This window comes from Schistocerca serialis, chromosome 2, assembly GCF_023864345.2.
Source record: "Schistocerca serialis cubense isolate TAMUIC-IGC-003099 chromosome 2, iqSchSeri2.2, whole genome shotgun sequence".
NCBI lineage: Eukaryota > Metazoa > Arthropoda > Insecta > Orthoptera > Acrididae > Schistocerca > Schistocerca serialis.
Genome location: NC_064639.1, coordinates 412040203 through 412053385, shown reverse-complemented (window position 1 = coordinate 412053385; position 13183 = coordinate 412040203). Strand labels below are relative to the sequence as shown.

The following is a 13183-nucleotide window of genomic DNA, read 5'->3' as shown; positions in this document are numbered from 1 at the left end:
TAGTTACTGGCACTTATTTAGGGCTGTATGAGATATGTGTAGTATAAAAGATGGAGTAGTTCCATCAGGAACGGAAAGCTGTGTAAGCGTAGGAAAAGGTGGGAGCGGAAACGTTTGGCGCGCTTTGGCCGGCGCGAACAAAGTCAGTCGGTGGCCAGCGATCTTAGAGGCAGCACGTACAGTGCCAGCATAGTGTGGAGTGCGCCATATTGTTGCATCTTGCCTCGGTTGGAAAGTGCACTTTATCACGGCCTGGTATGGGGGGAAAAACGGGCTATTGATTATAAGATGGATCATCGCTATGAAGAGGGAATAAGTCCGACATGGATAACTGCTCTTGGCCGTTCTGATATTAATGCAGTTGTTGCCACCAACGCCACCGTCGCTGATCACAGCTTACAGGGTACGACATTTTAGCTATGTATTATAGTGTGTGCCAGGAAGTAGAAATGTGCTTTAAGAATGATAACCATCATCCAAATTAACAATTGTGTCCACCTGGTAATTTATCCCACTCATAAACCAAGCAGAAATGTAACCTGGTAAATGAATATTCCGAGTGACCTGTATTCAGCCAAGACTGTGAAATCTTTAATATATTGTTTACAAATCAGTGATTATTCAGTGAAATAATTGATGGAAAGAATAACTGAGAATTTCATAAGAAACATTGCTATTGCTTTCTGTGTTAAAATGATTACGTAAGGTTCTGCCAGATTCAGAGACCACATTAGATAAATTGTTTGCTGCTTTCACATTACGTATTAATGAAAGGAAATACTAAGTTGATGATTAATGGTGATAAATAGTAACGTTAAACAGTTTATAGTGAATCAGTGAAATGTTGAGCACCAAATATGTTGATGGAGAACCCCCCCCCCCCCCCCCCCGACCAAATTTACTTTTGCTTTCATGAAATCAGTCTGTTTGCTTAAGTAATTGGGTACTGTAGTTTTGTTTCGAGCTGCTAAACTTTTCTTGTATTGCTGAACTATCTTTTATCTAAAGGAAATACTAAGTTGATGATTAATGGTGATAAATAGTAACGTTAAACAGTTTATAGTGAATCAATGAAATGTTGAGTTCCAAATATGTTGATGGAGAACCCCCCCCCCCCCCCTCCTGTCCAAATTTACTTTTGCTTTCATGAAATCAGTCTGTTTGCTTAAGTAATTGGGTACTGTAGTTTTGTTTCGAGCTGCTAAACTTTTCTTGTATTGCTGAACTATCTTTTATCTAAAGGAAATACTAAGTTGATGATTAATGGTGATAAATAGTAACGTTAAACAGTTTATAGTGAATCAATGAAATGTTGAGTTCCAAATATGTTGATGGAGAACCCCCCCCCCCCCCGCCCCCCTCCTGTCCAAATTTACTTTTGCTTTCATGAAATCAGTCTGTTTGCTTAAGTAATTGGGTACTGTAGTTTTGTTTCGAGCTGCTAAACTTTTCTTGTATTGCTGAACTATCTTTTATCTAAATCTAAAGTGAAGTCTTTTAGGTAAGTAGGGAGTTGCAATCTTTTCTGACGTCCTACTCAGCTTCATTACGTGTGCCTAATTAGACTGGCGAATGATAGTGTACCACCAACCACATATATTGTTATCGATGCAGAATAGTAGTCTAACTACTGTTATTTGCCATACCTCTGAACTAATGACTGATTTGAGGAAACGAGTTAAAGTCTGATGCTTATTCCTTAGGTTAACACACACGGTTATTACATTTGTTTTTGGGGTTCTGCTGTCCGGATAGGTAACTGTATTTCTGTTTGTTACATTGCTTATTATTAACAGTATGGTATAAGAATATTACAGATGGCTTTGCATTACAGTATGTTTTGTAAACCAATTCAGAGAATACAAAATACACGCAAGTATTACATCTAGTTTTACATATCAGGATAGTAAATAACACACACAATCAAAAGGAGGAATATTACAGGGCCTGAAGATGGAATCAATGTAATGCTGAAACTGGTAGCACATAGAAGTTCATAAAATAAAAAAAATTTCTACAATACATACGGCTGTTGGTAAATTATTGCATCAAGAAGATGCTTAACAAATAGGATCCTTTCAAAATATGCTGATGTCATATCTCTATATTAAGCAATCATATACAACCTCTCGGTCAATTAAAAACCCTTAATTAAAGGCTGCAAAACGAAAATTTGTATCGTATACATCTGACGTCAGTGCAGAGTCGCAGAATGCGGATGTATTTTGTGATAATAATGAATTAAGGATGGATCCACCCTTTTGCAAGTACACAAATTATTGTTCGGTTTTGTCACACAAACATGGTTCACCACAATTGCGATATTCTCAGTGTTTTTTTTATTTTTCTTTTATTTTACATTGTGAGTGTCCTGTGGCTGCCAATCAAAATCAGCCACACGTCTAAATTAGTACACCATGTAATCATTGTAGTATTTTACTAGTCTTTAGCTGTGACAAGTTTGTTTTTATGTACGAAACACGTTTTTGTGTACCTGAGCTGAACGTTTTCTTCTGCTTTTTTGTAAATACTGCGTCCTGTTTTGCGGATGTGGCTTGGACACAAGTTTCACTGCACAAATTTACATCTCTGGTGGGAGACATGAATTTCTGGAAACACAGACATTTCCGAAGGACTTTGAACTGTAAAAAATACAGACAGTGTAGAAACACAGACGTTGTAACCTCAGTCTTGTGTCCATACCCCGATGGGCTAAAACGACGATATAATATTTGCCTCCTTTTATGGGAATCACAGACTGTGCGAGCATAAGATTTGTGACTACGTGATCTATGGAAGTTTGGATTGTCTCTACAGGTGTTGTCGGATAGCCGAAGTGGTTGAGTGGAGTATCATGACAGAAAATGGAAGTGACAGGAGGAAGCTAGCAAGTACAATTCGTGCATTTCAAATTGCAACATCTGTTTTAGAGAAGACACCCAATGTAAGGTTCGATACGACAAAGAAAAGATTAGAGACCATTCTTCTGCACTCTACCACCTCAATTGGTTTTAATTTTATTTGCTCTTCCATTTTTCGCCACACTTCAGGTAGCCATACCTTATCCCATGTGTTCTTACTTAACGGCTTTTCCAACTTCCCTAATTCGGATTCTAATCTTTTGTAATTTATTGCCCTAAGCAAAAGTGTCGTAGAAGCACTTGTGTGTCTACAGTTCATGTTTTGTCTATTTAGTCAACCGTCACGCAGCAAGATGCGGCTGTCGAATAAGTTGGATGTGCTCTACGGCCTAAAGCCGATTCCAGACTTGCCTCAGCCCACTGACCTCAACATACTTATTTTAGGGGTTGTCATACTGGCGTCCCAAGACCTAAACTCCGCCCGAACAGGCAATGAAGGCCCAACGGTACCGACCGGCCGCCGTGTCATCCTTACACACAGGCGCCATTGGATGCGGATACGGAGGGGCATGTGGTCAGCCCGCCGCTCTCCCGGCCGTATATCAGTTTACGAGACCGGAACCGCTACTTCTAAATCAAGTAGTTCCTCGATTTGCCTCACAAGGGCTGACCTGCACCCCTCTTGCCAACAGCGCTCGGCAGACTGGATGGTTTCCCATCCTAGTGCTAGTCCAGCCCGACAGCGCTTAGCTTCGGTAATCTGCGAGGAACCGGTGTTACCGCTGTCTAAATTACTGATGTATACATACAAAAAATAAAAAGTTAAAGTGGAACTACACTCACGGCATTAACGGCGTCGCTGCTGGTGTGAACTGACAATTGAATTTTTGTGTTAACACCAATAGAGGAACTGTCTTTCTCAAGCTTGGATGGCCTAATGGTACAGAGATTGCTGGCAAAAAGCCCGAAATCCAAATGCGAGCTCTCCCACGGGCATACAATTTTCTTTCTGCACAAATGAAGTACACTGTTGGATCCAAACATTATGAGCACTGCCGACTGTAAGGTTTAGTGCCGCCTGTTGGTGTTGCGCGCCTGTTACGTAAGGGAAGTACTGGGTGGCAATAAATGAAGTGTTGCTACCGACAGATGTCCACCGTAGGCTGTGTAATCGTCATATGGCAGCGAAATTTGATATATATTCCAATTTTAAACATGGTTGCCAGGCAGCAACTGTGTAAATCTGAAGAGGTTGAAAAAAATCAGCCAACCAGTTGTAAAACAACAGCTTATTAGACCTTGACCTAGGTTTCGATATTTCTAAAAATACCTTCTTCAGAAGAAACCTACCTCAAGGTCTAATAAACGGTTATTTTGCAACTATTTGGCTGATTTTTTCAACCTCTTCAGATATTGTAATGCTTTAACGTGTAACGAATTTATGCTGGGAAAAGAACTAGTTCCAGTTTTGGCCAACAGGTACAAATCTGACGCTGTGAATGCATGAAGAACGTACAAAAATGGCTCTGAGCACTATGAGACTTAACATCTATGGTCATCAGTCCCCTAGAACTTAGAACTACTTAAACCTAACTAACCTAAGGACATTACACAACACCCAGTCATCACGAGGCAGAGAAAATCCCTGACCCCGCCGGGAATCGAACCCGGGAACACGGGCGTGGGAAGCGAGAACGCTACCGCGAAGAACGTACAGAAATGTTTTATTACGTTATGGATTAGGAACAGGATACAGGCACAGAAAGTCAAACAAGTGAGAAAGGCATAATGTTGATGTTATTATCAACCACTGCTTTTTAAATTATAACACCGGAGATGTCGACGAGATGCTGCACAGAGCGAGGTTTATTTGCACTCGGTGAACAAAATAGGAACTAAATTTTTCCAGCTTAAGTCGGTACTGCATTAACGCATTAGAATATCTACCAAGTTTTACTGTACAGGGTAATTACAGCCTTACTGGACCTCTCTGACTAGATGCAGTTTAATTATAGCCGCCTGGTATCATAGTGGGCAGGGGCTAAATGGGGAATATCCCAGCGACGGTACGACGGCAAAAGAGGGAATCCGCTGACATGTGGCTCAGGCGAAGAGCAGATTACTGTAGCTCTGTCCTTAAGGACATAGACAACGTGTTGGATGCCAGTGCCCCATGGCGGAATGTGGATGTTGCAGGCCTCTTTGCTCTCTAAAGCAGGATAGGTGGCGATATGTCGAGGGTCTGACGACAGATTATAATGAAGGAATTATGATACGAGGGGTCATTCACCTGGGCTCTCACGGAACCTGTGGTTGTAACGCAAGGCACCACGACTGCTGCAGGCCGGGGTGGCCGAGCGGTTCTAGGTGCTGCAGTCTAGACCGCGCGACCGCTACGGTCGCAGGTTCGAACCCTGCCTCGGGCATGGTTGTGTGTGATGTCCTTAGATTAGTTAGGTTTAAGTAGTTCTAAGTTCTATGGGACTGATGACTTCAGCTATTAAGTCCCATAGTGCTCAGAGCCATTTTTTTGAACCACGACTGCTGTGGATAAGTGAACGACACTGCGGATACCTAAATCCCTTCATTCTTGACGTCTTCCCGAAGCGATGGTGTCTTCTGATAGGGTAACTGCCCGTCCGTGTCACAACGTCAGAATTGGGCGACAGTGATTTTGAAGAGCGCGACACTGAATTTACGTTGATGTCTTGGTCACCATATTCGCCTCATCTGTGCCCGATGGAACAAATCTGGGATGCAATCGGGAGCGAGCTCCGCACCCACAAACCAGTGGCCCGCAGTTTGCGGGAACTGCCCGTGTCATGCAGAATCGCCGCTGTGTTGCTTTGGTTCAAATGGCTCTGAGCACTATGGGACTCAACATCTTAGGTCATAAGTCCCCTAGAACTTAGAACTACTTAAACCTAACTAACCTAAGGACATCACACACACCCATGCCCGAGGCAGGATTCGAAACTGCGACCGTAGCAGTCCCGCGGTTCCGGACTGCAGCGCCAGAACCGCACGGCCACCGCGGCCGGCTGTGTTGCTTTCAGATGGTGGTTCATACCGCTATTAATCAGGCGGTCCCAATGTTTCGGCTTAACGGTGGATGCGGGGTGTCCCAGGAGGAAAGGTCAATAGTCAGCGATATGACTGCAACCCTTATTTACAGTAAAAAACTTCGACATCTACATCTACGTCCTTACTCCACAAGCCACCTGACGGTGTGTGGCGGAGGGTACCTTGAGTACCTCTATCGGTTCTCCCTTCTATTCCAGTCTCGTATTGTTCGTGAAAAGATGGATTGTCGGTATGGCTCTGTGTGGGCTCTAATCTCTCTGATTTTATCCTCATAGTCTCTTCGCGAGATATACGTAGGAGGGAGCAATATACTGCTTGACTCCTCGGTGAAGGTATGTTCTCGAAACTTCAACAAAAGCCCGTACCGAGCTACTGAGCGTCTCTCCTGCAGAGTCTTCCACTGGAGTTTATCTATCATCTCCGTAACGCTTTCGCGATTACTAAATGATCCTGTAACCAAACGCGCTGCTCTCCGTTGGATCTTCTCTATGTCTTCTATCAACCCTATCTGGTACGGATCCCACACTGCTGATCAGTATTCAAGCAGTGGGCACACAAGCGTACTGTAACCGATTTCCTTTGTTTTCGGATTGCATTTCCTTAGGATTCTTCCAATGAATCTCAGTCTGGCATCTGCTTTACCGACGATCAACTTTATATGATCATTCCATTTTAAATCACTCCTAATACGTACTCCCAGATAATTTATGGAATTAACTGCTTCCAGTTGCTGACCTGCTATATTGTAGCTAAATGATAAGGGATCTTTCTTTCTATGTATTCGCAGCACCCTTACACTTGTCTACATTGAGATTCAATTGCCATTCCCTGCACCATGCGTCAATTCGCTGCAGATCCTCCTGCATTTCAGTACAATTTTCTATTGTTACAACCTCTCGAAATACCACAGCATCATCCGCAAAAAGCCTCAGTGAACTTCCGATGTCATCCACAAGGTCATTTATGTATATTGTGAATAGCAACGGTCCTACGACACTCCCCTGCGGCACACCTGAAATCACTCTTACTTCAGAAGACTTGTCTCCATTGAGAATGACATGCTGCGTACTGTTATCTAGGAACTCTTCAATCCAATCACAATTGGTCTGATAGTCCATATGCTCTTACTTTGTTCGTTAAACGACTGTGGGGAACTGTACCGAACGCCTTGCGGAAGTCAAGAAACACGGCATCTACCTGGGAACCCGTGTCTATGGCCCTCTGTGTCTCGCGGACGAATAGCGCGAGCTGGGTTTCACACGATCGTCTTTTTCGGAACCCGTGTTGATTCCTACAGAGTAGATTTCTGGTCTCCAGAAAAGTCATTATACTCGAACATAATACGTGTTCCAAAATTCTACAACTGATAGACGTTAGAGATATTGGTAGCTAAATCTGTTCGACATCCATTCTTGAAAACGGGGATGACCTGTGCCCTTTTCCAATCCTTTGGAACGCTACGGTCTTCTAGAGACCTACGGTACACCGCTGCAAGAAGGGGGGGGGGGGGGCAAGTTCCTTCGCGTACTCTGTGTAAAATCGATCTGGTATCCCATCAGGTCCAGCGGCCTTTCCTCTTTTGAGCGATTTTAATTGTTTCTCTATCCCTCTGTCGTCTATTTCGATATCTACCATTTTGTGTCCGCAGCTCGTGGTCGTGCGGTAGCGTTCTCGCTTCCCGCGCCCGGGTTCCCGGGTTCGATTCCCGGCGGGGTCAGGGATTTTCTCTGCCTCGTGATGACTGGGTGTTGTGTAATGTCCTTAGGTTAGTTAGGTTTAAGTAGTTCTAAGTTCTAGGGGACTGATGACCATAGCTGTTAAGTCCCATAGTGCTCAGAGCCATTTGAACCCTTTTTTGAACCATTTTGCCATCTGAGCGACAATCTAGAGAAGGAACTACAGTGCAGTCTTCCTCTGTAAAACAGCTTTGGAAAAAGACATTTAGTATTCGGCCTTTAGTCTGTCATCCTCTGTTTCAGTACCATTTTGGTCACAGAGTGCCTGGACATTTTGTTTTGATCCACCTACCGCTTTGACATAAGACCAAAATTTCTTAGGATTTTCTGCCAAGTCAGTACATAGAACTTTACTTTCGAATTCACTGAATGCCTCTCTTCGGACATATTCCCCATTCTGAATAGTTTCACAGGTAGAACACAATTTATTGTACATTTGTTTTTGAGCTAGTGGCACGCATGTACGTATCGAGCAACATCTTTGACATTTTGTTTTAGCCCAACGTACCTCGTTTCTTGCATCCTCACTGCTCATGGCGTCCATCTGTCATAAGAATAGTAGACCGAAAATTGAACCCTATGGAACTTCCTTTGTGATTCCTCCCCAGGCCTAAAATTTTCTACCTTTCCAACTTTGTTTGAATTATTCAGCACGTCTTTTGCATTCTGTTCGTTAAGTATGATTCAAACCAGTTGTGTGTAAATGTATTTAAGGGCAGACGTAGACCAAAGCACATACTGACATTTAAACATCGATATCACCAACAATGCTAAAGTTAAAACGTTAAAAGTTGAGACTCTTATGCAGAAAATAGCGTACCATATTGCGTACATATTTTGTATGATAATGTTCATGGAAATTCAGTTCATGAAGATTTGAATTTTTAATTACCTGTGTACATATGGTGTACCTTTTCTCAACAACTAATGGAGCGTTAACGCTGAAACTTTACAACTTACATCTGCAACAGATTTTTGCTTATGTTGATACTTACTTTCAAATTAATTTTTCATTTTTATGTTAACCGAACAGATCTGTTTTCCTCATATAATAAAGGATAATATTTCTCAGACACAAGATAAATGAAAAATGCTTCACAGAATTGTCCAGTAAGTGATTTTTAAGAATTGTGACATAGTTCAGGATGTTAGCTCTTATAGTTCCTGAGAAAAGGTGCACTGTAGCTAAAACAAGTCACTCAATGGCAAACCTCGTTTGAGGGTTTTTTCATTTTTTACCAATATTGCAACATCTCCATTTATACTCCTTGGGAATTGTCAAGCCGTGCTTCACTGATCCCTCTGAGTATCTTCAGTGTGAATGCGCCTGGATGGAAGCCTAATCTCTGCAGGCACTTCATCGTTCCTACATTTCCAGACACGCATCATATACAGCTTGTATTACAACGTCTGAAAACATAAATACTGTTTTTGGACAAAAGGTGATTGTAACTCTTATTCATACTTTGTGTTTCCCCATCTACATATTTTTTCTGCAGTTAAGGGTTGGCTAGGTATCTAGAAGTTGGCATTATAACATTTAAAACAACAAGTAGCAAATCATGCTTATAGGTGTATGTCTTTCCACTGACTTATGCCTGAAGATATTTGCACCGTGATATATCCCAGAGGAGTGCTACAGTAACGACTTTCTTCAGTGCAAAGTTTGTGAAAGAATATTGCCCACGCTGCTTAATGCGTTGTTTTCACGCTAAGTGCATTGTCCCTGATGGGTTTTCCATGATATATTCTTAATGTGTGGATTTCTTTATCTGCAAGTCTGTTAGCGCTTACCAGTGGCTTTCTATCGTCTAATTTCTTACCGTTCATTCCTTCACAGCCTTCTACGTAATACATCTGCAGTTCCTTTCGATTGTGTGATCGAAAAATTAACACAAAAATATCTACTACACAGAACATATGATTCATAGCACGGAAAAAAAGGGAGCGTAGCCGGCTCCGATGGCCAAATAACATTATGAAAAAAATATATGTTTCTAGGCAGATGTCGATTATGAAACTTTGAAATGTCATTCTTAAAGCATCAATCTAACAAATTAAACAATAAAAATTTCTATTTTTTCGCTTTTCTTCCTCTACATCTTTCCTTGACGTACAGTAAGTGTGTTCAATCTCGGAAACCATTCGCAATAGGACATATGTCCATATGAACGTGTTTTGCTTCAAACCAGCATTCCTGTCATATCCCTGAATGTTGACCATTCCTCCCGGGACGCCCTACATACCTGAAAAGCTGTGTACTTCTGTAAACGATTTCACAATGCATAATGGCGAAGAACGTATTGAACCAGGACTCGTTGACGAGTAGGGCAGCCTGTGTCTCACTGCTTTCTTTCAGAGCTGATGGTTGCAGCAGTGGATGCAGCTGAGCGACGTACCTCGTTCTCGTCTGCAAAAATGTCGTAGAAGACTGTGATGTCTCCTCTGTATGTGGTGTCGTTGGTTTTCTCGTCCAGGATCAGTGAGACATTGATTGTCACGCCTCGGTATTCCCCATCGTCGCAGCCGCCGAACTCCAAGAGGTCCACAGCGTACGGGCCCTGCCAACCAGAAACACGTACATTAAGACAGGTCTTCACTTGACAACAAAGAAGAAAATGTCCCCCACAACAGAACAGAAGGTAAAGCTAGACAGTCGCAAAGAAAGATGTATTTCTACATTATTAACGCAAACATCTTTCGGCAAAAATTTTCGATTAAACAATTCTACCAAAATTCGATGAGAAAAGTTCAGAAGTAGACTCTTTGTATCGAGCAAAAGTTGTATGCTTTGACAGCATAAATCCAAAGACGAAATACTCCAGAGTTAACTCTTCAGGCTTTCCCGGCGATCTAATGACATCTTGGGTTGTCGGGTGTTCTGCCGGATATCAGCGGCGTACTTGCACGATATTTCGGTCACGTAGCTCGAGACCTTCATCAGGTGCGACCTGAGACTGCTCCTCGAGTGAACCTGGTCCAGTATTTATGCCTATGGCCTTCCCCCTCCACCAACGGCTGCAGGCGCTTCCTCTGTGGTCCGTGCCCATTCCCTGTGACCTGCTGGAGCTTTGCTGCTCCGTTTTCCGTCCGCTGCGGTTCTAGGTGTTCCCTCTGCGGTCCGCGCCCACCAAACCCGCTCCTGGGGGTTTCATCTACGGTCTGGGGTACCAGGCGTTCCTCCTGCGGTCCGCGCCCGCTCACCACGACCTGTTGGAGCGTTGCCGCTCCGTTTTTCGTCTGCTGCGGCTCTGGATGTTCCCTCTGCGGTCAGCGCCCACCAGTCCCACTTCTGGGTGTTCCATCTTCGGTCTGGTGCTCCTGGCAGTCCGTCAGGGGCTCGTTTACCATCTCCATGTCTCTGGTTCTTCTGTTTGTGTAGTGTTGCAGCTGGCCACGTTGCTCCTTTAACAATTCCAGAGCCGGATCCCAGGCTCTGCTTAGCTGGTACCCTGTGTCACGATTCATAAGATCGTCAGCCATTTTAATCTCAATCGATTCTCTTATAACACTGTCCCAAAATCTGGGTGTTTGTGCTAGAATCTTGGTATCCTCATACTTCATGGCATGATCTAGTTCTAGACAGTGTTCAGCAATGGCTGACTTAGTCACCTGTCTTAATCTAGTGTGCCTCTGATGTTCTTTGCACCTGATCTCCACAGTTCTTGTCGTCTGGCCAATGTAGGACATGCCACATTGACAAGGTATATTGTAAATCCCTGGTTTTCGTAACCCCAGGTCGTCTTTGACACTCCCCAGCAGTCCCCCAATCTTGTTGGATGGACAGAAAACACACTTGAAATTGTGTTTATGCAGGATCCTACTGATTCTGGCAGAAATAGAGCCAGCATAGGGCAGATATGCCACCTTCCTTGCTTCATCTTGGTCTTCTTCAGGAACCTGTGGTATAGTGGCTGGTCGGAGTGCCCTCTCAATTTGTCTGTCCATGTATCCATTCTTGGAGAAAACTGTTTTGAGACGTTCTATCTCTATGGGTAGATTCTCTTGGTCTGATAGGGCATGTGCTCTGTGGACCAAAGTCTTCAGAACCCCATTCTTCTGTGCAGGGTGGTGACAACTGCTGGCCTGCAGATATAAATCAGTGTGTGTAGGTTCTCGTAAGATTTTCCAAACCGTCTGCTGTGGTACATTTAGCTCCCTGCTTGCTTTATTCGTCGACTTCCGCGGGCTACGCGTTAAACTTGCCCGCACGCGTTCAACCGTTTTTCGCTCACTGCAGGCCGACCCGTTGATTTCCCCTTACAGAGGCATCCAGAAGCTTTAAACTGCACATACCATCGCCGAATGGAGTTAGCAGTTGGTGGATCTTTGTTGAACTTCGTCCTGAAAGTGTCGTTGCACTGTTATGACTGACTGATGTGAGTGCATTTCAAGCACGACATACACTTTCTCGGCTCCTGTCGCCATTTTGTCTCACTGCGCTCTCGAGCGCTATGGCGGCAGAAACCTGAAGTGCGGCTTCAGCCGAACAAAACTTTATGAGTTTTTCTACGTATCTGTAGTGTGTCGTGACCATATGTCAATGAATGGAGCTACAGTGAATTTATGAAATCGCTTCAATCATTTGTAATAGCCCTGTATGTATTATTTGAAGTCCCCTGAGTGAGCGCGCCAAGTTTCCGTCACTTCCGACAGATAGCGTAGCTGCAGGACAGTCTCAAAATGGCGTCTGTAGGTGATGTGCATCACAAGCAACGTGCAGTCATTGAAATTCTCACTGTAGAAGAAGAAACTGTGGGGAATATTCACTAACGCTTGTGCAAATTCTGTTGGCCATCTGCTGACGACAGAAGTACAGTTAGTCGCTGGGCACAGAGGGTGAAGTCTTCAGAAGGCCGTTTGGCGTAGCTTCGCGATTTGCAGCGGTCAGAGAGTCCATCTAGAGCTGTCACACCTGACATTTTGCAGCGAGCTGATGTCATTCGCGAGGACAGGCGCATTAGAATCGGCAGTTGGCACTGCATCTGTCAATTAGCAAAGGAAGTGTGGATGCAGATATCCGCACTCTTGGTTATTGTAAAGTGTGTGCAAGATGGATCTCGCAGTGTCTAATGGTGGATCGCACAGAAAAAACTTTTGTCTTGATTTGTTGCAACGATTTCAATCTGAGGGGAAGGCCAGATTGTGACAGGCCGGATTGCAACAGGTGATGAAACCTGGGTTTACCATTTTGAGCCCAAAACAAAACGACAGTCGATGGAATGGCGCCATTAATACTCCCTATGGAAGAAAAAATTCAAGGAAACTGCTTTCACCAGTAAGGTCATGATCACCGTGTTTGGGGACTGTGAATGTGTGATTATCATTGATGTGATGCCAAGAGGTGTACCATTACTTCAGAAGCATATGTCCACATAACAACAAAACTCAATACGCGCTTCCAGAGACTTCAGAGCCACAGCAACCAAGGAGATGTAATTCTTCAGGCTTTCCCGGCGATCTGTTGACATTTTGAGAAAACGGAACTTCTACACTATCTTC

At 43.7% G+C, this 13183-nt stretch overlaps 1 protein-coding gene across 3 annotated transcripts in view; it reads right to left on the bottom strand.

Annotated features, from left to right (window-relative positions):
* LOC126455578 (uncharacterized) overlaps positions 1–13183 on the bottom strand; it is a 213670-nt gene that overhangs the window by 143825 nt on the left and 56662 nt on the right. For all 3 annotated transcript variants that reach the window (XM_050091334.1, XM_050091335.1, XM_050091333.1), the window contains exon 2: positions 10081–10242. In XM_050091334.1, the coding sequence (XP_049947291.1) occupies positions 10081–10242 (162 nt within the window). The remainder of the gene's footprint in view (positions 1–10080; positions 10243–13183) is intronic.